This window comes from Temnothorax americanus, unplaced genomic scaffold (assembly GCF_048541705.1).
Source record: "Temnothorax americanus isolate GAGA-0224 unplaced genomic scaffold, ASM4854170v1 Scaffold18, whole genome shotgun sequence".
NCBI classification, from domain to species: domain Eukaryota; kingdom Metazoa; phylum Arthropoda; class Insecta; order Hymenoptera; family Formicidae; genus Temnothorax; species Temnothorax americanus.
In genome coordinates, this window is record NW_027509318.1 from 675,890 (window position 1) to 699,460 (window position 23,571).

The following is a 23,571-nucleotide window of genomic DNA, read 5'->3' on the forward strand; positions in this document are numbered from 1 at the left end:
GATACGACCAATTTGTACAACAGAATGCTTCGTATTTAAAGGCAGATCTCCACTAATCGAAATCGCTAAAAATATCTCGTGCTACGTTCTTTTTCAAATGCCACTCGTAGTACGCGCTCCATCCTTCACGTAATTAATCGTCAAATGTGCTCAATAATCCATTAATTATCCATTAAATAGAAAGTAAATTGTGCACGCAAAAATACAATTTAAATAATTTTTCATGCCGATATATCATAATTTAGCCAATTTTTTTTTTTTATTCTGGCAACAATGTTTTATTATAACCATTCCAGATGTATTTCGCTTGGAGAAATACGAATCGATTATGCACTGTGAGATTGTTTTGGCTTGTAGTATTCGATGTCGGGTAAATCTTGGGTACTCCCTCAAAGCGCGTCAGAGTACAACATGGGCACAGGCGTTACAGCCGGCGTGTCCGGACCTGGTGGCAGATGGGGAACCGGAAGCGTACCAGCCTCTGCTTCTTTATACTCGATGGCCAGCGGTTCGTCCTCCATTTCTGGTGCGTAATATTAAGCTTCGCAAATTGCTAGTTTTATACAATCTACTGTGAAAGGGATGTTGAATACAGTACAAAATTTCGAATTTGAATTCACTTATGTAGGAGTGTCTTCCGTCTCTTCGGCAACTTCTTCGTCCGCGAATAGCACCGGAAGTTCCTCTCTCGGTAAACCGACGAGGGTACGGCAGCCCACAGGCGTCACTCTCAGACGTTCCCAAACGCAATCGATGAAAATGCGAATTCAGGTTAACAGTTGATCATATAATATTCGATGTAAACTCTTACTCTTCATATTTTTATCTAAAGTTGTGGCTTTTTAATTCCGTTAATTTTTTTTTTTTAATAAATTTTTCAATGTATAAGTCAGTGGTATACATTATCCATCAAAATTTATAGGAGTATCAAGATCCGGTTTTACAAGTCACTGAAGAGGAGGAGATTATGCGAGAGAATCGAGAACGCCGATTGCCACCAATCAAAGAGTTCCAGAGGGACTATCGTGCTGGCAAAGCCTCTACCAGAATCAGGTAATCATCTTTACGATTGGCAATTTTAATTAGCAGTCGGCCGAGATATTTGTCAAAGGACGGATTCGTGATGTTGACGCATTTGCAGATGTGCTCAAAAGATCGTGACGCAGCTGGAAACATCGCCGAGTCCAAGAGGCACATCTGCCGTTACAACGTCGACATCGTCGGCATCGTCATGCGGCCGCGCCGCGCCTAAACGACCAGCGGCAGCGCCGAAGATGACAGTGGTTCAGGAAGTGCAGAAGTCGAAAAAGGAGAAAGAACGAGAGAAGGAGCGGGAAAAAGCGGAGAAGGCGCGCCAGAAGGAGGAAGAGAAGGCAGAAAAGACTAGGCAAAAGGAGGCGAAGAAGCTGGCGAAAGAAGAGAAGAAGAGAGCGAAGAAAGAAGCAAAAGCACGGCGAAAGGAAGCCGAGGAGGCCCCTCTCTTGAGGGACGAAAAGTAAGGTCTGACTGAGCGTATGGAAATCTCGAAAAAGATATCGAGACATCGATCGTCGTGATAGAGATATCCTAAAAAGTTCTCGACGACTGCTGGCGTTTTTTATGGGATTTTATATAGGATGAGTTACGGACGTTTGTATAATTACGAGGACAAATGGAGCACCGTAAGTGACAGTCGCTCTGATGCCTCTTGAAAAAATTTCAACAACCAGCTATTGACTAATAAACATGGCCTAGCGCGAAAACGGTTCTCCAAGAAACGAATACTTGGCGCGATTGTAGAGATTCCGTTTGTTAATAAATCCAAGATGTGTACGGTTCCTTTATTCCTTTAGTAAAGTTATAACGCCAAGAAATCGTTTCAACAGTCCGTAACTCGTCCTGATGTCCTCGTCATCTTAAAAGAGGTTTGCGAGAAGGCGATGAGAAGAAGTAATACCTAAAAAAGAAAAAACTCTAGAAGCGGCCAAACTTAGTAACCCGTCATATCGAGTTATCGCGGACTAATACTATTATCGATAGGAAAACTCGAATATAGCGCTACAATCTTTAAAATTCCAAGCGAATTATTTCAACGTTATACCCTTACCATCACGATTTTATTTATTCCGAGAACATCTTCTATAACTTGTTTGAGTCATCCTGCCAAAATCTGCCATGAGATCTTTATTTAGTCCGAAGTGATAACCCCTTAGAGTTAATAAAAACGATGCGCAAACGTGATCTCTACTGATTATACGATCGATCATCGCAAAAACTCAATTCATAGTTGATTCACTCGCGATAACCATCCTCGCTGCAACATTTAATCGCCGATTCCACTTCTCCAGTCAATTTAAACTAGTCATCATGTTCTCGCCTAGTCAGAAAAAAAAAACACTCGACTCTCAATCTTTTTACCCCTATCATATTATAACATTTCATCTTAGCAGAGAATTGCATGGGGCGAAATGCTTGCAAAACACAAAAGAAATTTATCTATTTTATTATTATAGTAGCCTAGTAAGAAAAATTTATATGAATTTATAATACTTTTAATGTTTTAGTATGTAAAAAAAGGTTCATTTTTAGAATCCCAAGAAGGTCCAATATAAAAATTCACGTATTTATAGCTTCCAAAAGCTCAGAATTTTGCAACTAAAACAAAAAAGAATGCAAGCATTTTTTTCCGCTTTTGCATTCTCCCGTATTAAATACTCCTCTCATCTATCATATGTTATTGTAAATACACCCGCAAGAACTCACAAGCGGACGTGAAGGACTTTCGTGCCGCGTGCAAAGTCGTACAAGCCGCGAACGAGAGTAGCCTAATAAGATCGATTTGTTAAAATGCGCGATAGTATACCTAACATAGCGAAATAGAGTCTTATATAGTACACAATATATACACAATTTATAAAAAATAATATATATATATTATATATTATAAATATAGGCAGAGAACAAAAATTTTTGAAACGCAGCGCGTGTCTCGTTACTGTTCGTGAATTCGTATAGGCTCGTAGAAACTCCCGTTATCGATTATACATATTCGGTTCGACTTTTTTCCCCGCTCGACAATTCATGAGCAACTATTAACGCAACTATTAAACGAATGAAGCAATTAATTAATGAAATCGCTATATTGTATGGCGTATAGTAGGTTCCTCATACAGTGTTTTAAAGATGCAGAATTAAATGAGAATTACGCGTTGATAGCTTTAACGACAAAAACCCCCTGTGTCGTCGACACACATACATTCACACCTACAAAAAATTCACACACACACACACACATACATACATACATACATACATATGCGATATGTAAACAGTTTTTCGACTTTAGATTCTGCCCTTGATCTCGATTGTCTATCGCCTTGCAAAACTCCCGTAAGCAGCCGAAAATCAAAAGCAATTTTTTTTACAAAGTCTATACGTCAAAACTAACAAATCTCGATATCAAAAAGATTAATGAGTAGGAAAGTAGTCTGACGCAAGAACCTACCTGCGACAGGTAGATCCGACAATAGTAATGACGGTTTAATAATAATGACAATACTTCTTTTGTAACCAAAAGAAAACGCAGACAAGAGTGAAATCTTTCGGAAACCGCGAGCTGTTTTACGAGCTATCACGTCAGAATAGCGGGACGAGTGAGAAAGTCTCAAATGCCATTTCTTGTCTTATTTTCGTTAATTCGCTCTGTGGAATCGAGCTCGATGCACAGTTTGAATACAAATAAAACAGAATCAAACATTGGACGGTATTTTAATATGCTACGACAAAAAAATACGATAGAATCGTAAAACGCGAACCATATCTGCCTGAATTTTAGTATCCCATCAAATTGTGGTATTGAGTGTAATTAAAATTATGCAACAGTGTAGAACAAAGTACAATTTATTCTCGTAAGCTTTTGTCACACGTCATACGAAAGAAAATTGCATTTAAAATATTTAATTCTTTGAAATTCATCAAATGGTATGGTTCAACGATTTAGAAATCATCAGGTAGACGCAATGAAAGTAGGAATCAGTATTGCCGAAAAAACGAATGCAGTCGCATTCGAAAAGAATTGGATCTTCAATATTGTATACTAAAAGCGATCGTGCACATATCAGTAGCAATTAGTAGATTTTAATTAAATGCGTTTTCGTTTGAACCGCATTGCGCCGCTCCAAGACGATCCAATTTTCGGCCATCTCTGTAAATGAGTGCTGGTGGAATAAAGTAATTAAACGAATACAATCACACGAGCGACAATGAGGTTAATCCGACAATGCTACTAATTAGCGTGTAATGTTAACCGTCAATTATTGTACTTGCTGCATCGATCCCAACTGTGACGAGCCCGACTCGTACGGCGTACTCAATAATCAAAATAAAGCTCACGAACGATGCGGATCCTCGACTTATAAGCACTGCGTAGGATCAAATCGAAATAAGATATATATATATGAGCATAAAAATTAACAAGTTGTAAAATTATAATTTTATATTGATTTAAATTCTCTATGTTGATGAGAAAGGGATCTGGAGAAAATATTTAAGGAACTCGATATCTTAAATTGTATAGAAAGATAGAAAGATTTTTTTAAACTGAGGCATAAACAGGTATTCGAGGATCGTCATCGTAAAAGATCATTAAACGCTTAGAATTTAGGACATTTTCCTTACAGCTTATGCGAACACGAGACTTTCACGAATCCCGACGAAAACGGAGGGAACTGCGCAGCGAGTGCAAAGCGCATCAACATGCGTTTAGAATGTGAGAGTGCGATAGGAAAGCGCGAGGGTGTCTTCTGCCACAGTAAAGTCAATTTTATTGAGCGCATCGCGTACACGCAATGTTGAATTTACGGACGATGTTAAGGTACGACCTTCGTGGCAGCAAAATCGATACGATTCAATTTCTCAAAGTCATGTTAACAGGAAATGCCTACGTCCGCGACGAGATTCTATTGGGACAAAAACGCGGAAACGAAAAATGAAAATTTCGTTGGACGTACCTCGCGCAAGACTCTCGAATCTCTTCGATACAAGTGATTTGTTAATTTTCGGAAGAAACTTTCAACTATACCATGATTGAATTTGAAGAACGTACATATTATTATATAAGAAATCAACTTGGATCTGAATAAATAATATAACACAATCTTGTGCAGGTGATGTAAAAAATAATGGTTGTACGTAAAATTATGAACTTGATTCAAAATTATAAAAAGTGCAAGTTAAAAACAAATAGCGTATTTCAGTATATTTATAATGAGAGGATGTCTGTTCTAATTATATTTTATCTCATCGCTATAGTTGAGGGTTAACAATGAAAAAAGAAAGAAATGTGAAGAAGAGAAGATAATGTAATCGTTGGCAATAATCTTCGAGCTAAGGAGGACAAAGGTGTAGAGAAAAGACGAAAAGAAAGTTTGATCTGTGCGATAGTATGAAATACGTATATCAGCTAAACGTAACGAGGACGACTTTATTATACTTTTTATTATATAAGGCAGAATTTGTAGACAGTTTAAATTAGGCCGACATTGACACGGCGAAGCCTTATCCTGCAAATAGGCCCAATTGTCGTTTGTAAGTTCAGCATAATGCTTAACGACTTCGTTTCGTATTTTATCTTTTAGAGAAAACACCGAGGATTTCTACTTTATTCGGAATTAAACGAAGCTGAACATTGCCTTCCGTTCGAACTAGCGGTATCATCTCGTTTCTCTTCCTACATTGCGTTGCAACAACAATTCTTTCTTCGAAACCACAAAACAAAATGTCAAAAATTGTAAGCGAAATCAAGGAGCGCGAGTTGCACAAAATCAAAATCGTCCGATGGTTGAATATGCCGAGGACATTGGACGCGAACGTAGAGAAAATTTCATGACGATCTCTCACGCTCCATGATTGACGCTTGCACCGACACTCATTATATTCAAAAGCGCGTTGAGAAATGACAAACTGATAACGATATTAGTAACGGAACGTTTATATCGTAGCGAATAAGCGCTAACAATTAGAGAACGAGTAGCGTACGTTTTTGGTTCATCTATTACTATACTGCGAGCTTCTTAGAAATTTTCAAGAGGCGATGCTCTCTTTTCTCTTCTCGAATGTATACAATATATCCTTGACTGCATCTCGGATCTCATTGACTCGCGCTTGACAAATAAGACGAGAGATATAAAAAAGAGGCTTGAGCGGTTGATTTTATCGAGTCTATTTTTAGTAGTTTTGTTCAAAGACTAAACAGACGAAGTAAGGGAAAAAAAACGAAACTTAAAAGATTACATTACGCGATGTGTTGCGACCTGTAAGAATCGATAATGGATATACAACAAATCAAATAAAACGTTACGATGAATGTTAGCCCAACTAGAATTATTTTTCTTATTTTCATCTCTTTGCCTCTTCCAGTACAACGCGATGTACTCTACACAGCGAGCAATGCGCATACATTTCTCTCATGAGAGTTATTGTTATACCGTGTATATCATCACGTTCGTCGCATGAATCAGAGTTGGAAATCTACCGTTACCGTTTGAGATAGTTTTTGTTCTCATAATTCCTATCATACATCAGCAGAGGACGTATCTACAGATCTTTTAATCCAAAGAGCACATCAGTCAGTGTCTTCTTTAGCTTTAGTATATTTCTAGATTTTGCAGCAAGCTTGGCCAAAAGTTTGTCAATTGTGAAAAAAAAGATGAAATACTTTGCCATCTACTTTGCCGTATGCTTTGTCAAGATTCCAAATGTGGCTGCGATCGAAGGTATTTAAATATAAATCATAATGTAAAAGTTTCCTTGTCAGGGTGTCGTCACAGTCATGATTCAGGTGATTACAAGATCGGCGTAACTCATAGAATTTTATGATATGTAATCTCGTATCACACGCGTTCAAGGACGCAAGATTAATCACACTCAAGCCGCATGATACGCGAAAGTTTTAAAATGATAATCTATGTGTAATAATAAATAAACGCGTACGTTCCTATTCAGAACGAAATTTTTAACAAGTCGATTTTGTCTCCATTTGTAAAAATGCAAGACTTGTTTTCCGGTAGATTAACGTTTATTTTTAACTCATTACCATATCTGCATGAGCAAATATATATAATATTTGTCACATAAGGAATAAGGCGATTGAGCGTATCGTTGCTTCTGACGCAGACAGCCGACACTGGCATCAGTTGGCGAACAAAGAACTGGAAGAATCTCTTTCGTATCATTGGAACGTGAAGAAGGCGAAAAACGTGATTCTCTTTGTGGGGGATGGGATGAGTCCGGATACCATAACGGCTAGCAGAATTTATCGTGGTGGAGAGACTAGTCGACTCGCCTGGGAGCATTTTCCCCATATCGGGATACTAAAGGTCTCGATAGGATTTTCATTAGACGTGACTTGTATTTTAATTAATATATGTTTTTATATAAGATCATGCCTGAATGTACCTTTTGCTGATAATGCAGACGTACACCACGGACAAACAAGTCCCTGATTCGGCTTCCACCGCTACCGCTTTGTTCGGGGGAGTCAAGACGAATTACGAAGTCGTAGGGGTAGACACGAACGTACAATTGGGGGATTGCGAGGCAAGCTTGAATACGAATTTTCACGTGGATTCGTTCATAACGTGGGCTCAAGCAGCCGGTAAAGCTACAGGTCAGGCCTCGTAACAATCTGCCTTTAGAAAACGATCACATTCCCCTGCACTACATATATTTTACATAAATATAATAATATATATGTTATATTTTTTCTACAATCACTTTTTTATCATTAATCTTTTCTTGTCGTTAATTTGCATAAAAATGTGTATGTGTTAAAAATGCAGTCAATTTTTTCAAAAAATTTAAGGTAAAGCTAAAAACAAAAATTTTTGTCTCAATTATAACTACACGTGTATAATTAAATTTATAAATTTTTGTAAAGCATAATATAATTGAACGTAGGCTTTGTGACGACTACCAGAGTTACTCACGCAACTCCGGCGCCGCTTTATGCTCGTTGCGCAAATCGTAGATGGGAATGCGAAGCAAAAATGCCTAAAAACACTGCTGCTTGTAAAGATATCGCCAGGCAATTAGTGGAAGATGAGCCAGGAAAAAACATTCGAGTAAATAGAAAATGACTCATGCGCCTTGTTTAATTATGAGATGAGTAACGCGTTTATCTCGTCTTATAGATAATTATGGGTGGTGGCAGACAGGTGATGAAATCCAATGTGAGCGCGGGCGAATTTGATCCGATAGATACATGGGCTTGTTACAGACAAGACGGTCGTGATCTCATTGATGAGTGGATGAGAGATAAATCCAGTAGAAACTTAGCTTACAAAGTCGTGCAAAACAACGAAGAATTGTCCCAGGTCGATATTGATAACGTAGATTATCTACTCGGAATTTTCGCTAACGGTCACATCGAGATGGATTGGAAAAGAGAGCGAGGTCCGAAAGGACAACCGAGCCTGGAAGAAATGACCGTGACGGCTTTACGAATTTTACAAAAATCCAAACAGGGATATTTTTTAATGGTACGACGATAATCCCCGGTTAATGTTGTGACAAAGATCAATACGTCTGCTCTTCCTTCAGATCGAAGGTGGTCTGATCGATTACGCTCATCATCGCGGACATGCTGCTCAAGCGTTGCTAGAAACTGTCCGATTTTCGGACGCCGTTAACGCCACCCTTAGAATGATCAACTCCGACGATACCCTCGTGATAGTCACGAGCGATCACACGCACTCAATGAGTTTTAATGGATATAGCCCTCGAGGTTCATCTATTTTGGGTAAGATCAAAATGTATAATGGAATTGTTTCGTTTCTCACGCGAGAATATATTTCAGGAATTGCTCAGAAATCTAAACACGACTGGATACCCTATACGACTTTATCCTATAGCACAGGTGGACCGAACAATGTCGCTTATACCGTGAATAACGACGGTCAAGCCGTGAGAATCGATCCTTCCGAATCGAATACCAGCGATTTTACTTATAGCCAACAAGCTACAATCATATCGGACGAAGCTTATCACGGTGGTGGAGACGTAGCTGTATACGCTATAGGTACGTCAACGATGTCTAATTAGATATTACAGTACGAAGATTGTAGTTGGAAGGCTTCAAGTTCGAAAGCTGCTTCTTGATTGACTTGACAATTTCTGGAAAAAAATCGCTATAAACGATGAAATATCTTGAGTCTTCTTTGCAGGACCGTATGCGCATCTCTTTCATAGCGTGCACGAACAGAACTACGTGGCACATGTCATCGCATATGCTGCGGGTATCGGCGAGTATTCCAACAACGCAGGAGTATCACACCACATTCCGAACGCAATTATTTTATACGGTACTTTAATCTCGTTGACTTTAATCGCATATCGGCATATAAATAAATCTGCAAACGAATAAAAGTATCGTCAGTTTCTTTTATTTTCGGTAGAAAACAATATCGATAGATACGATCGTTAAATACGTATTTTTAGAATGTAATCTCTACGCATAAAATAACTTTTATCGTGTGTAATTAAGTGGTATTGCAAGTGCCTACGAGATATCACTTGTACTCACACCATCACAGATCGGACTTTCAATGGACATATCGAAGTCGTATCGAGGTCCTATACCTTTCGTTTCTTCTTGTCGCGATAGGACAGTTTTACAAACTCACCTTCCGTTATACAGTATATATACATATATCATTCGCACGTTTATTTACAAACATATACGTTAAAAATAATTCTCAGTCTTATGCTGCAGAGGACAAAGATACTCGCAATACTTGCTTCGCGAAGTCGAAGAAGCAGTCCCCCGAGATTACGCTTGAGAACAATTAAAATAATGCTTCCGCTTAAAACACGTTATTGCATTTACATTATTGCATATACGTTATAGCTTATAAAACACATGTCTTCTTCGCAGTGTATTCTATACATCTACATCCCTGCTTAATGATTTTAACGTAAGAAAAAAATACATATATGAATCTGGTGGCCAGAAACGTTATGTGACAAAGAAAGGACTGCATTAAGAGAAATGGAAGAAGTTGTCAGAGTTTCATCAACACAAACGTGCTAATATATGTCAATGTCGTATCGATTGTGCACAGAAGGTAACGTTTGATGCCATGTAACACGACGAACACGTAGATTCCGAACGCGGAGTCTTTTCTGTTCTTCTATTGTCTTTAGACGATGAACAGCGAGACGGAAGATCACTGAACCTTTTTCCTCTCGCACTTTTTGACGCCGTACATCGCAGTCCCGTGTAACAGTATTTTAAGCGCGATACCGCCGAGGAACAGTAGCGACGTAATCAGGAAGAGGAAACCCGGAGTATACTTGCCGAAAATCGTCAGGCTGCATATGACCATCGTCTGGAAGACGAGCAGCAATGGCACGAGATACACGGCCGCAGCCAGATAGCACGAATGCTTGCGTTTCGACTTTTTAAACCTGTTGAACTTCACGACAGGTTTAGCGGAATCGTCGTTTGTTTCTTCCGTCGCTTTTTGTGCGTGGTTTGGCTTCTCAATACGAATTCCATGCAGCGCGGATTGACGCAAATTCTCGTACGTGACCAGAAGACCGATTATAATCTCCTGAAGAAAATGGCTGAGGTAGACGTGCATCTTGCGTGCTAACGGATGTGATTTGGAATTGTCGAAAGAATAAAGAAGATACGGTAACAGGTTGAGATTTTGGCAGCAATGACGGATCTTCTGCATCGATGCATGTCGGAATAGCATCGGAGGCCCGCTATAGTTTCCATCTGTCGTTAGGAAAGAGAAAAAAAATACTTAATCAGCATGAGTGGCATTATATGTTAATTACTATCATTCGCGAGTCGAAAATATTTTTATTACATAATATCCCAACTACATATATGTATCTTGTGCGATAAGAGAGAGACCACCGCGAGATATTATTTGATCAAATATATCTTTTATATATATATATATATATATATATATATATATATATAAATATAAAACACAACACCACCAAGTCTTCATAATTATTCGATTCGCAAGTATTTCTGCATGTACAAACAAAGGACCTGAACTGAGAAAAAGATAATAAACGTGAATGTTTTGTTTACCCTTAAACATGTCGGACACTCGTCTAACGAGAGTTGGTTTCCTCTTTAAGCCGTCGTTCTGCTCCATGATCTCCGACATATTTTAACACAATGCTCAGAGAATGCGTTTGTCTTATCTGTGATCAGAGATCGATGCTGCTTTTTTATTTTCACGTATAATCCTTTTTCCTCAGGGAACACACTCGAATATCACCTGAAAAACATAAGCGTATTAGAGATAATTATATATATATATATATATATATATATATATATATATATATATATATAAGCGTAAAATATAAACATGAAAAGGAATAAATAATTGTGTTTTTTTTTTTCAAGACAAGTCTAAATCGAATGAAAGAGACTAATGGGAAAAACCAGTCGATTACCGATCGTCTTCGGCGACGACAATGAGAACTCTTGGTGGAGATCACCAGTGAGCGTTTCGGCCAGTACTGAGCAATTTTCGTCATTTGCGCAGTTAAATTTGCGTGGTTAAAAAAAAAAAAGGCGTCACGATCCGATAGCCTATGTCGACCCGCGGCCGAGATTAATTCTTCGATCACAAAAATTTTGCGCGGCTTAGCAATCGCGTGAAATATGCATATACGCACAGTTTGTCCGATTATATTACAATTTTTTTTTCTCGAAACTGTTTGACGAACTGTTTTTGAAGCCTTTAACCCCAGACTGCATCTTACACTGGAAACTTGCAATTAGTGCTTAAATATTAGTATTTTAAGTTAATCAAAATTTATGTGCAAATTATTTATTATAAAATGTAAACTTGTACGGCAGAATTAAACATAATTATCAAAATTAATTTCATTAAATTACGAAAACGTTGTCTTTATATATTTCATAATTGACCCGCACGGGGGCAAGTTAAGAATGTTAAATACGCGTGCACAGTATACCTTCTCGCTGCTCGCTAGCAAAGTGGATTAGAATAAAATTTAGTCGTTGGATGATTTAGTCAGACAGACTATCGGGATTCACCATATCGCAACTTTTTTACACAAATAGATCTTTTCACAAAGCGAATATTTCGGTTATAAATAATCTATACTAGAAATTAATAAATAAAATTAAATGTTATTCAAACGATAAATAAATTTTACTTGTTAAAAAGCGAATCAATTAAGATATACTTTAAATAAGTAATAATATGTAAAATAGTACACACGTATGTGCATCACGCGAATTATATTTCTTCTAAAGCTAATAATTTAAATAACAATCGCGATAAGTATTCAGGTATGTGTATTACTTTTTAGGCTACACACATTACTGAATTGATGTTCAAATACTTATTATACGGAAAAAAATGTTACTAAATTAAAGATCACGATGTGCTATATAAACAAACGTCTATCTGCGATACATTCCTGGCGTGAAGCCACGCGGTTTCAATCGACCCCGTTCGAATTAGGGCTGTGATTGGAAGTAACATTTAAAATTAAACTAGACAGAGCGGAAATTGTATCAAGAATATAAGTTCTTTATATGTCTATACACATTTTTTTATAAGCGCGTGTTAATTCCGCACGATGCTTACCTTGGTGTCCAGTGTAACGGGAGATTCGGCATCTGTTTCCCAGTCACTAGAAACCTTCTTCGCAGTAACGCGAATTCGGAATTAACCAAGAACTAACTGTACTTCTTGTAGAGATTAAAAACTATTGGGAATTCGCGAAATATGCCCATCCTTCGCCCGTCGCTTCGGCAAACGTTCGCGATCAATAATACGACGCGATGGAAGAGCTGTTGGTACTGAGTGGAGTGTGTTGCGTTTCGATGCTCGCTCGGCTCGGCTACTAAACCGGCTTCGGTCGTGCCAGCCAACAACTACCGCTTACCAGTCGTTTATCCACCACTACCGACTACCGACTCCGAACTCCATGACCATGACCAGCTACGTGCTGGTGCTGGAGCATGTCGGGTCGGCATGCTCTCCGAACCAGTCCAAACGGCAACTTCCATCGGAGCTCATGCCGGATTGGTCGACAGCACCGACGCGAAGGGTCGAGATACATTTTTCCGTGTGAATACTGAGAAAGAGGAAAAAGGTCATCGACGCGAAATCCTCGATGAAATGCGTACATGGCCTCGGATGAAACGAGTCTTTCGACACGTACACACTCGTTCCCCTCTCCCTCGCATTTTGTTTACCGGCCTCTAAAAACCTAACTTGATTGATATATGGCATTGATGGGGTATTATACTTTTACTTGTAATAAAATTGGAGTTTTGCGTCACCGACGACTTCGAAGACTTCTATACTCTGTGGTTGGAAGAAACTGACGATGCGTCATTTTTTATTCCGTCGATAAATTTATTTAACGTTCTATTTCGGGATAAAATAAAATTGGAATTCTTAAACCGTTCCGCGAGATTTCATTAATTTTGTGGCGCGCTATATGCTTATTTTTACATTAGAAATTTAAACGCAACGCATATATTTATCATTTATATATATGTTTATAATGCAAATATTATTTTGATGGCTATTTTAATGACAGTGAAGCAAAATTCTTTCGCTAAAGAAATCCTATTTACATATGTAAACATAATTTAGCACGACAAACTGGTGGCCAGCTTGGATCCTACGCAATACTGAAATATTGCATCGTAATTAATTGAAACCGGTTTCAAAAAGTGCATTTATGGTATTAAATACAAATAATACGTGTACGTGAAGCTGTTTTGCGAACAATGATACTCTCTCTCTTGTTTTGATGCAGTATTATTTTATTTTTATTGTCATTTTGTTGCTTTTTAATCTAATGCGAATACCTGAAATCGAGCAGAGGCCAAACCTGTTCTCTGAGGCTCGATTCTTAAATTTATTCGCAAGAGAGAAACGTATATGCAAATTCTTATAGAAAAGTTACAAGTCGATTGACCGTATCGCATGGCTTCTAACCAACCCACATGTAACATTTCTGTAAGAACAAAATTTGTGCGTACGTGAAACGAAACACGCGCGTAACCACTGAGATCGATATAATCGCGAAGGTCCAAGGAGAATCTGGCGTAGGTAGGGCCGACGCGCGTATCAATTCCGCTCGTTGAGGCACGTGAAAGATGCGTGATCGCACGAAGTGAAAAAATAATGAGACAATTCTATTCGATTTAACTATGCCATGATAACGATATCGTTGATAAACAGAATTTTGTCGGTAAATTGAAATATTGATTTCGCAGAAAAGAAAAGAATACATGTCATTTCATTGACCTCGCTTTTTTTCAAGGCCACTCGACACGCGTCGAGCGTTACGCGGATGCGTGCGTCTCCAATAACTGTTCGACAGAGAGGGAAGAGGGATCCCCCCCCCAGATGTTTTACAATGTAGACAAAACAATGTCGCGCTATAATGATATCTTATACATATGTCATTTTTTTCTCACAATGATTAAATCTCAGACTTTCGAAGCGTCGCGCATGAATCAACGATGGAAAGTCTCATCCACTAATCTAATTTCGATATAAACAATTTTGCTCATATATTTTATTCAATGTATCGCACATTTACGTAAGCATATAGTACAGTGTTGCATAGCGTATCTTTTCAATATATATATCACGTATATGTATAAACGTAGTTGCACAGGTAAGCGCAACATTGAAAAGAAATTTAATAGGTATTGAAGCTGATTGAAGAATATTTTTTGCATGATCAACGTTCATATATGATAATACGAAACGGCGCAAAAAAAGCATATGTGTTTGTTAACGTGTCAGTTTTTCTCCGAATTCGTGCATTTATTTAACGACTTTTAATTTAACAATGTATAATAATTTATGGAGTTTTTTTAAACAACTGCATTTGATTTGTTTATGGATTGTTCAGTTGATTTACCCGTGTTTCATAGATTTGCATTATACTTTTGCCATCGTAAATAATACACAAAAAATAAACGTTTTTTTTTTTTACATTTGGTATTGTAATTATAATCGTATGGCAGTAAATAATTCGCTGACGCATCGAATATCTTGACATAAAAAAATGCAATGTACGCACCTATAATTGCTGGCAGCGATTTATCATCAGATACCAAAAAACACATGTACCGTTACGTTCCGAAAACATTGCATTGAAGTCTGGCCGAAATATCGAAGAATCTTTAAAGATTGTAAGATTCTTTCGATAAACTTTAGTTTTCTTAAAAACTTGTTTTTATTTAAAGAACAATGGACAAGATAGAGAATAGAAAGTTTTAAATTTTATATTTTTTATTATACAATTCTGTGTAATTCAAAAAAACTTTTAATATAAATATTTTTTTACTAACTTCGTTGTTCAACGTACGGCTGATATCTTATTATAGTAGACTTTCCCCCACTTTAGGCTGCTTTATTTCTGTACCCGTAATTTTCCTCTTTTTCGTCACTTGTACCCGTGCGCGTCTCTGCGATATCCATCACTGCACAAGCACAATATATAGAAAGCACCGGCGAACTTTTTGCGCGTCGTCGCATTGATATTCTCCTTCTGCGTCTGCAATCGCAGAATCTATTTATGTATAAAGATCGAATGTCGAATTAATCGTAATTCGTTATCTGGTCGTGCTCAGCACGTGAAAGCAAATACAGCCAATATTCTCACTAACTCGAAGAAAACCGGAAATGACGTAATCCTAAATAAGGTCAAACACACGCACTTACATCTTGAAAAAGAAATCGACAAAGAACCAGTTAATAATTCAATAAATTTATCATATTTTAGTTTGCTAAAATTTACAAATAATTATCTCATCGTGTTCATCACGTGTTAGTAAATGTAATCCGAATTTTTATCAAGATAAAAAATTACAGATAATCTATGTGTCATTTAATCTGTTCTGTGCGTTAGAAATCATTGAGAATGCTTCATGTAGCTTTCCACAAATTGTTCATAAATCGAATAATATTTTTGTAGAAGCTGTTTTTTTTGTATTTGTGATATAAAGATATATAGAGATTTTTTTTAACAATAAATTCTCTCTCTCTTTCTCTCTCAATTGAAACAATTGAAAATTCCAGGCCATTCCCTTTTTCTTTTCTATGCCAAGAGTGCGACACAACCAAATTACGAAGTCACGCCTGCAACGCGTGCACTCGTTAGACAACCCCATTGACCATCCGTCTTCATCACGAAATGATCACGTGTTGGGGAACTTCTCATAACGCATGCTTAGCGGAGCTTCTTACGTAGTTACATCACGCACTCATTTAAAATTTTTATTTTATTTCAGCACTTACCGTTATCTTTCTCGAAGAATGTTATTTTTCAAATTTTTTCACTTTTGTAACGATACAATTCAAAATATTCATTACTAGTTTTTTTCGTATTAATGACAGAGAGTTAATTGAATTTTACTTGGCTTTGTTTCATTAAAAAAAAATGTATTGGAGTAACATCAGTATTCAAATATTTTTTAGTTCAAGATTTTTACAAAAAAATTGTGTTTGGTTCGTTTTAGAGTCAAATTTTTCTCAAATTTTTCTCATCTTTGACTTAAAATTATTATGCATATCAATGTAATATTTACTGATCCTTCAGCTTAGAACTAATATAAATAACAAATTTAATTGCAGTACGACCTGATTACCATATTCATCTTTTCTAAGTCGATGCGTTTAATTTTTCGCGCAGCCAAAATCAATCATACCGGTTTCATGAACAACACAATATTTAATTTAAAATATCAGTCTAATACATTTTTCGCTTACAACAGATTAAATTGATACTCCATCTCTTTGATATAAAAAACTAGCAAAGTAAATTGCAATCATCGTGCGACGTGATGTAAAACAAAAGTGAAAAATCGTATCACTGCCTTTGTAAACCGAGAAATCGATAAAAAATGAATCACAATTTGTCTGCCACAATTCTTATTTATATATTTATATATTCTAATTTTTTCCTCTTTTACCTATTGCTCTCACTTTTTCTCTCTGTATCTCTTCCACTTCGTCGATCGTTTCTCACTAGGTATCGCGCGCTTGATTGACTCTAATAGTCAGGCTGGGAGCAAATAGTGTTTGACAAGAGTACACTGCCACGGACGTAGTTGGAAAATTGTGAGATAAGTTTGGCTGACTTTGTTAAATTTGATTTCCAAATGCTCTTGCGAAGTCATGTGTGAATCATCGTTAAAATTTAAATTATCCAGAACTTTTTACTTGGAATCATAAATAATTTTTTCTCGTTCAAAAGTGACTAGAACGACATCTAAAATATGAAATGAATATATTAACAGTTAGTTAAGTAATAATTTATTATAAATTACTAATTATATGTTAAAATGTCTGAATAATATGAAAAGAAAAATCTGTGAGACACATGTGTGTGTTGTGTGTGTGTTGTTTGTGTGTGTCTATACATAAATTTGAAATTCAATTGCTTATTTAATTTATTTCTCGCCTTGATCTTTAGATCGATATTTTAATTAGTAGTTTAAGTTCTCTGTAACCTTAATATGTGACAAGCGGAATCGACACCATATGAAATTTATACTTCATCGGCGGATTTTGGCGAATAAAAAATTTTGCTATCTCAACCATATTAATTAAACAGTCTCGTGATTATTTCGTCCAAAGTTAAAAACAATGTTAAAAACAGATTAAAAAAGTGAAGCAACTCTCTTTCAAAGTCCATCGAAAAGTTTTACGCATTGACATCGTTCACTCTGGAGTACTCTGGACTATGCACACGATCTTCTTATCGCTGTACATTATTTTTTCCGAATGCGCGACTTTTACACAACTGTATAAATATATAACGAGTTGCGTCGACACTTAATATCGTGACTAATATCAGGTATTCCTTGGAAGACTAGGCAATTTTTATGTCCGAATATGCAACGTCCGCATCAAATATGACACGACGAAATTGAATTCTTGTTACCTCAAAATGCTGAATAAGAACCGTCGAATTGACAGACGACCGATGAGTTTATGATACAGATTATTTCATCATGCTAATTAATTAATTTATATCTCTTACTGTTAGCCTATTTTACAAAAAAGAAAACAAAGCGATATACGATAAAAATCGTAACAAGCATAGATTAAAGGTAATAATTGAACGGCATATAAATGTAGAGATATCATCTCAATTGCTATAAATATTTTTAATTTTTACTTTTTGAAAGCAAAATCACAGCTACATACGATGTGGTTCCATAATCATTAATATAATAATAATAATAATAATAATAATAATAGAACCCACACATCCGCCTTGTAGGTTCGAAAGCTACAAGATGGATCTGATAGGTAAAACTTCAAATAATAAAAATAATAATAATAATAATAATAGAGAATAATACATAGAATAATGCCCGCATGCTCGTCGTGTAGGTTCGAATAAGGCTACAGGGCGAGCGTGACGGGCAAAATTAAACAGTAATAATATTAATAATAATATAATAATAATAGATAAAATTATATAATAGCTTCTTCTCTCTTAGATCCATACAGCGGATATTTTAGCACTAACGACCATACGATAGAATCTTTCTAGCTTTTCTCGAATAATAATACGCTCTAGTGGTATACTCTGTATCGCTTCATTTTCGACTTGCTTGCGTTGTCGTTTTCGGACAATGACCTGCACGTTGTTACATATATGCATATCTCATATTATATAATAATATATATAATATAATGTTTATAAATTATATATATTATATATATAATAAAAATTCTCCATATTTATAAGACAACCATCATACGTCGGCGTCGTTGTTAGTGATCCTCTCTTTCTCTTTTTCACTCGACACTCAATCAGAATTCATCTCTCATCGCAATTACATTCCAAGTAGATAAATTGCTCATTCGTATTCGACTATTTCCATCACTATTTCCTGTTCGTTCTCTTTTCTTTTTCTCACGCATCCCTATATATATATATATATATATCGATTCTAAAATACTAAATAAATATTATACAGATTTGTCTCTCGACCACATGCTGAATCTTTCATAGTCCCGCGCAAGTGTCTCTCGACTTAATGTAGTAAAACAGTACTTGGACTTTTATACTTTTTATAGCATGGTTTTATGGCACTTGTTTAATGGCTGGACTCTAGCCTCTCCACGTTCCCGATGCGAACGATATCTTCGGTTCTGACAACGATACCTTTTCGTTTTCTTCCACCGCTACTCTGGGATTGGTATCCGCTTCGATATCGCGTTACATCGCTGATACGACACACGATACCGCGAGACCGACGAACTTTCTTCGTGATTTTTTAACTGCCGCGTAAAGACGACGCACCGTCGCGTCGGCGTGGACAGGATCGATGACTATCAACTTGCTATGGAATGCTACTATTGTAATATCTCAGGAAAACTATTAGAACATTGAGATCCTCGGTTCATTTTCGAGGGATCAGCTCGATTGACCGAAATATAATCGGTCCTCCTAAAATCACTGCGACCGATCCGTCTCGCTTGGCTGTTTTTAAGTTCAGTATTGTAAAGTGGAACATCGCAAGAGAGAATCAGATATGATTTTTTGAATATAAAATTTTAATTTTTCGTTAACTTTGCTATTCATATCGTCGCTTTCAAAATTTCACCAATGTATTTTTCTATAACTATGTGCTGTGCGGATAACTATATATGGGTTATGCAGATGAGACTTTTAATTAAAATAAACAATTTTGCTATTATTTATCACGGTTCAGTTTGATACATAGCATTTTATAATTATTTACGTCACTACGTAATCAATATTTCTTTGCTGAAACCGAACATAATTCCGGCAATAAAATACGATTTTTTATTAAAATACTTTTGATATGTGACATTTATGAGATTTTGTTCTATTTAAGGAATTATTTATATTTTTGTCTGATGAACTTTGACAGTAACAATGCATATGTTTATAGAAATGAAATATCTTTTTGAATTCATGGTCGATCAATATCTACGACTTAAATTAGAGCACGGATTGTTGACTAATCATTTAATGCGATAAAAAAAAACGATATCTTAATTAGGAGCAGACACATTCGGGTTCTGATTACACCACAAACTGTAGATTTCTTCATGATATATTCAAAAAATAACGTTTAAAAATTCTTTTACTGCGGATGCAACATTACAAGATATTTTTACTTCTTACCGAAAATATTAATTACAGTATACGGAAATAGGTTTCACATCAATAAATTGTTAAATAAAATGTTGAATACTATTCTAAGGAATCTTTTGCAAAATGTTCATGTATCATTCTCTAAGATCAAATTCTGCATGTAAAAAATCGAGGGCGTTCTCGGCGACGATAAATTGTACAGATTAAATTCTTTTCCTTTTAAATAAATTATATATATATATAAATATTTCATAAAAAATGTAAAAACGTTAGAAAATGACCATTTAAATATCGGCGACTACACTCTGCGGCGTTTTATCTAGTTGATGTATCTTTAAGGCACTAACGTCTTCTGTGTACTATTAAATCTATGATCGTTTTTCGGCCAGTCGATTAAAATAATTCAGGAAAGAATTTAATTCAGGAACCACAATATTAATTTATTGAAATTATCAATAATTGCAGTAGAAAATTGTTATTTTCAGAATCAACTGTCTTTCAAAATTAGATTTTAGTCTTTATTTATTCCATACTCACACATCTACGTAAATATGATCAATTGCAATTTATTCTGTTCCGAAATTCGATCATAGCTACAAATAAGATGTAGGTCTAATTAGTGTGATCTGATTATCGATTCGGTTTTGCTATGTTGAACAAATAGTTCCCTACGTATCGTTGTAGTTAACGTTGTATTTAACGTATGTTAAATTGCTAAGGCACGGTTCTACAAAAGTTCGGAAATGATCCTAAAGGCACCACAGGGCATCTCTCGCCGAGCAGTCGCATAATATTTTCTGCGTATTACGTTTAATTATTATTATCCGCCGATATGTGTGTATCTCTTCTGGTCTCTACTCAAAAACATACGCGCTAAACTCTCCGGATACTCTCCTTATCGTTCATCCGGTGTTATTATCATTCTCTGTGCAAACGAACCGTATACCTGATTAATGCAAACATTCACTTTTCTCGGTTGCATTTAAAAATGAAAAAGAGCGAAGATGCTTCTAATACGATAAGAAGTGTACGACGAGATTACGCGGGAGAAAATCAACTTATTGAATGAAAGTGGAATCGTATCATCGTTGAGCGTGCTTTAGGAATAGAAGAAGCGAGAAATCTGTTCCTTCCACGAACGATTCGTACCAATTTTTACAACACATATACACTATACATACATATATTAAACAGCTTTGCATTATGTCGATCAGCGACCAATTTTTTAGAACATGCTTTGAATATATCTTTTCCTCTTTCTCTTTCTACTTTTCGCAATATAACTTCTCTCTTCAAACTCTTAATTTTCACGTTTTCTAACTTGATCGTTCAACGACCATCGCTCTTCTTCATTCTATCCTCCATTCTTATAGTATGTCTCGCGCGGTTCGCAGTCTTTCTAATTAACTTTCAATTTATATCAATACTGCTTGTATTGATTTATGTATTGATATATTGTATTGATATATGTATTGAAGGTAGCAGTATATCAATACTGCTTGTAATATTCATCGCGTACCCTCCAGAACGCAATCCAGCATGAAATATGCGTTTCTTTTTATTTTGCCATTTTATATATTTATAACGGATCATCATCATTGCACAATCAACTCTCGATTATACGAATTAATTAAATAAATAATTTGCAATTGCTACTAGAGAAACCCATACGAAGCAACTGTTTTGAAAACTTTTACAACAAACGTAAAAAATGATTAGAGATAAAAAGATAAAGAGTACTCAATGTGATAGCTACTATTGAATCTTCTCGTTATCGATTGCGCAATAGGAACACTAATACCGCCGACATAACGCAAGAGGCATTTTTATTTTCGTAGTCTAGACGATAGGAAAATGATATCTTCCCCTCCCTTCCTCAGTGCCAAAGCGAAAGATATGACCGTCGCATTAATTCCTACTATTTCGCAATGCATAAAGAATACTAATTAAATTGTCGCGTCGTCAATTTGCCACTTCGTATTACTGTTTCTCTTCATTCTTTACGGACAATGCATTAAACTATTCTATGATCTAGATCGTCGTAAGGACTTCACGGAGGGTACATAGGCATAGGATGACACTAACAAAGGAAAAAAATGTACAAGATTTCTTTTTTCTCCTATTAAATATTATAGTTTGTCTTTTTTTCATGCTAAAGCTATATCATAGGCTTGTCTTTGTATTATTGTCTTAGTGCTACGCCAGATTCTCGCGTCCCTCGTTCTCGTTCCCGGTTCCCGAGAGTCATGGTGCGGAAGAATTATATTTTGAGATTCGACTACATATAAACCTCGTAATTCCCGGTTGAATTTACGCCATATCAAAGTTCTGTCTTGTTCACGTGTGGAAGCGTTTCTAGAGTCTGCAAAGATTGCTTGACGATGCAATCGTTTTCCCGATTCTTCGTCGGTTCACCAGTGCTTAGACTTTATATACGAAGAGACCGAATCGTCTTAACGTTTCCTCGACGTAGCTACGGATACCGAAGGTATTTTGATTCGAAGATCTCGACCTAATAGTATTCATTCTGAAGATAAACGTTATTGACTAGCCCCCTACCGGTTACCACTGATCATCCATATTACCAGGAACATTGCTCGACCATGAACGATCGAGGCACTCGAGTGTTCTTTCGGGGAATGTCTATAGGGACTAGGAATTTGTCTTTTAATAGGCGTCTTCCGGAATTTCGCGGACGATCGTTTAGACTTTCTTTTACGCGGCAATTATCGACGGTGGGCATATCGAGTTGCGACAAAGTCGTTGACTAGTCCCCTACCGGTTCCGCTCAATTTTCCATCTAGTCGGGAGAAGATGGCAACGCCATTCTCTAGGGAATGTCTACAGGGACCAAGGTAATGCTTTATTCGGGCATTCTACCACAGGACTCTACGGGAGATCGTTAGGTGTCCATGTGTCGGTACTTGTGCGCCGACATCTGCGCCAGACCCAACACTGCATATTGGCACTGCAGACAATGATAATGCGTCTGCTTGCCAGAATGTTGACACTGCACAGCTCCGCACGGTTGACTGGGAGTAAATTTCTGGAAACCCGCCGCCGCGATACTGTCCAGCTTGGCGTGTTGCCGCCGATGAGCGACCACTTTATTCGTGTCTGTGCAGACGAAGTCGCACTTCAAACAATGAAAATGCGACGCCTTGTTCTGCATTGACCCGAGGGACGACGTGTACGCGCATTGAGCCCTGCCACATGGCACGTTGGCCCGATACTGCTGGAAATCACCCCCCATCAAGGTATCCAGCCGCTCGTGCCTCGCGGTATGCTGCACAAAACGAGTTTTGTCGCAGAACGAATAGCCACAATCTTGACGCATGCAGTGGAAGTGAGTCTGATGCTCTCTGTAGCCGCAATGAGGGTACCTACAGTCCTCGTTGAATCTGAATC

At 36.8% G+C, this 23,571-nt stretch overlaps 4 protein-coding genes across 13 annotated transcripts in view; 2 read left to right on the forward strand and 2 right to left on the reverse strand.

Moving 5' to 3' along the window:
- LOC143896317 (uncharacterized) overlaps nucleotides 1–6,360 on the forward strand; it is a 70,974-nt gene extending 64,614 nt beyond the window's left edge. For all 3 annotated transcript variants that reach the window (XM_077404104.1, XM_077404101.1, XM_077404102.1), the window contains exons 6-9: nucleotides 358–526; nucleotides 629–771; nucleotides 923–1,053; nucleotides 1,142–6,360. In XM_077404104.1, coding sequence (XP_077260230.1) covers nucleotides 358–526; nucleotides 629–771; nucleotides 923–1,053; nucleotides 1,142–1,499 — 801 coding nt within the window. In that variant the 3' untranslated portion in view covers nucleotides 1,500–6,360. The remainder of the gene's footprint in view (nucleotides 1–357; nucleotides 527–628; nucleotides 772–922; nucleotides 1,054–1,141) is intronic.
- A 143-nt stretch (nucleotides 6,361–6,503) lies between these two features.
- LOC143896316 (alkaline phosphatase) lies at nucleotides 6,504–9,405 on the forward strand. 2 transcript variants are annotated; one of them, XM_077404099.1, is made up of 8 exons: nucleotides 6,504–6,752; nucleotides 7,115–7,355; nucleotides 7,453–7,645; nucleotides 7,936–8,099; nucleotides 8,169–8,516; nucleotides 8,578–8,776; nucleotides 8,834–9,055; nucleotides 9,201–9,405. In XM_077404099.1, exons 1-8 carry the CDS (start codon nucleotides 6,715–6,717, stop codon nucleotides 9,398–9,400), a joined length of 1,605 nt encoding a protein of 534 aa, XP_077260225.1. In that variant the 5' UTR covers nucleotides 6,504–6,714; the 3' UTR covers nucleotides 9,401–9,405. The 2 variants fall into 2 exon arrangements, with proteins under 2 accessions (XP_077260225.1, XP_077260226.1); XM_077404100.1 differs by having other exon boundaries at nucleotides 7,153–7,355.
- LOC143896319 (uncharacterized) lies at nucleotides 9,404–15,545 on the reverse strand. 5 transcript variants are annotated; one of them, XM_077404110.1, is made up of 4 exons: nucleotides 15,371–15,545; nucleotides 15,100–15,200; nucleotides 11,090–11,282; nucleotides 9,404–10,759 (listed from the first exon to the last, which is right to left on the reverse strand). In XM_077404110.1, the coding sequence occupies exons 3-4, from the start codon at nucleotides 11,166–11,168 to the stop codon at nucleotides 10,203–10,205; spliced, it is 636 nt and encodes a 211-aa protein (XP_077260236.1). In that variant the 5' UTR covers nucleotides 11,169–11,282; nucleotides 15,100–15,200; nucleotides 15,371–15,545; the 3' UTR covers nucleotides 9,404–10,202. The 5 variants fall into 5 exon arrangements, with proteins under 5 accessions (XP_077260236.1, XP_077260234.1, XP_077260235.1 ...); XM_077404108.1 differs by lacking the exon at nucleotides 15,100–15,200; XM_077404109.1 differs by lacking the exons at nucleotides 15,100–15,200; nucleotides 15,371–15,545 and adding an exon at nucleotides 12,934–13,082.
- A 776-nt stretch (nucleotides 15,546–16,321) lies between these two features.
- Nucleotides 16,322–23,571, reverse strand: part of LOC143896314 (zinc finger protein castor homolog 1) — a 171,321-nt gene continuing 164,071 nt past the window's right edge. For all 3 annotated transcript variants that reach the window (XM_077404096.1, XM_077404097.1, XM_077404095.1), the window contains one exon: nucleotides 16,322–23,570. In XM_077404096.1, the coding sequence (XP_077260222.1) occupies nucleotides 23,066–23,570 (505 nt within the window). In that variant the 3' untranslated portion in view covers nucleotides 16,322–23,065. The remainder of the gene's footprint in view (nucleotide 23,571) is intronic.

What these genes read in the sequence shown, in the direction of transcription:
- LOC143896316 (XM_077404099.1), top strand. Translation starts at nt 6,715, where the DNA reads ATGCTTTGTCAAGATTCCAAATGTGGCTGCGATCGAAG. An exon ending in AGCAGCCGGTAAAGCTACAG is followed by an intron (nt 7,646 to 7,935) that starts GTCAGGCCTCGT and finishes AATTGAACGTAG; the next exon opens with GCTTTGTGACGACTACCAGA. An exon ending in AACAGGGATATTTTTTAATG is followed by an intron (nt 8,517 to 8,577) that starts GTACGACGATAA and finishes CTCTTCCTTCAG; the next exon opens with ATCGAAGGTGGTCTGATCGA.
- LOC143896319 (XM_077404108.1), bottom strand. Translation starts at nt 11,168, where the DNA reads ATGTCGGAGATCATGGAGCAGAACGACGGCTTAAAGAGGAAACCAACT. An exon ending in AGTGTCCGACATGTTTAAGG is followed by an intron (nt 10,760 to 11,089) that starts GTAAACAAAACA and finishes TCCTAACGACAG; the next exon opens with ATGGAAACTATAGCGGGCCT.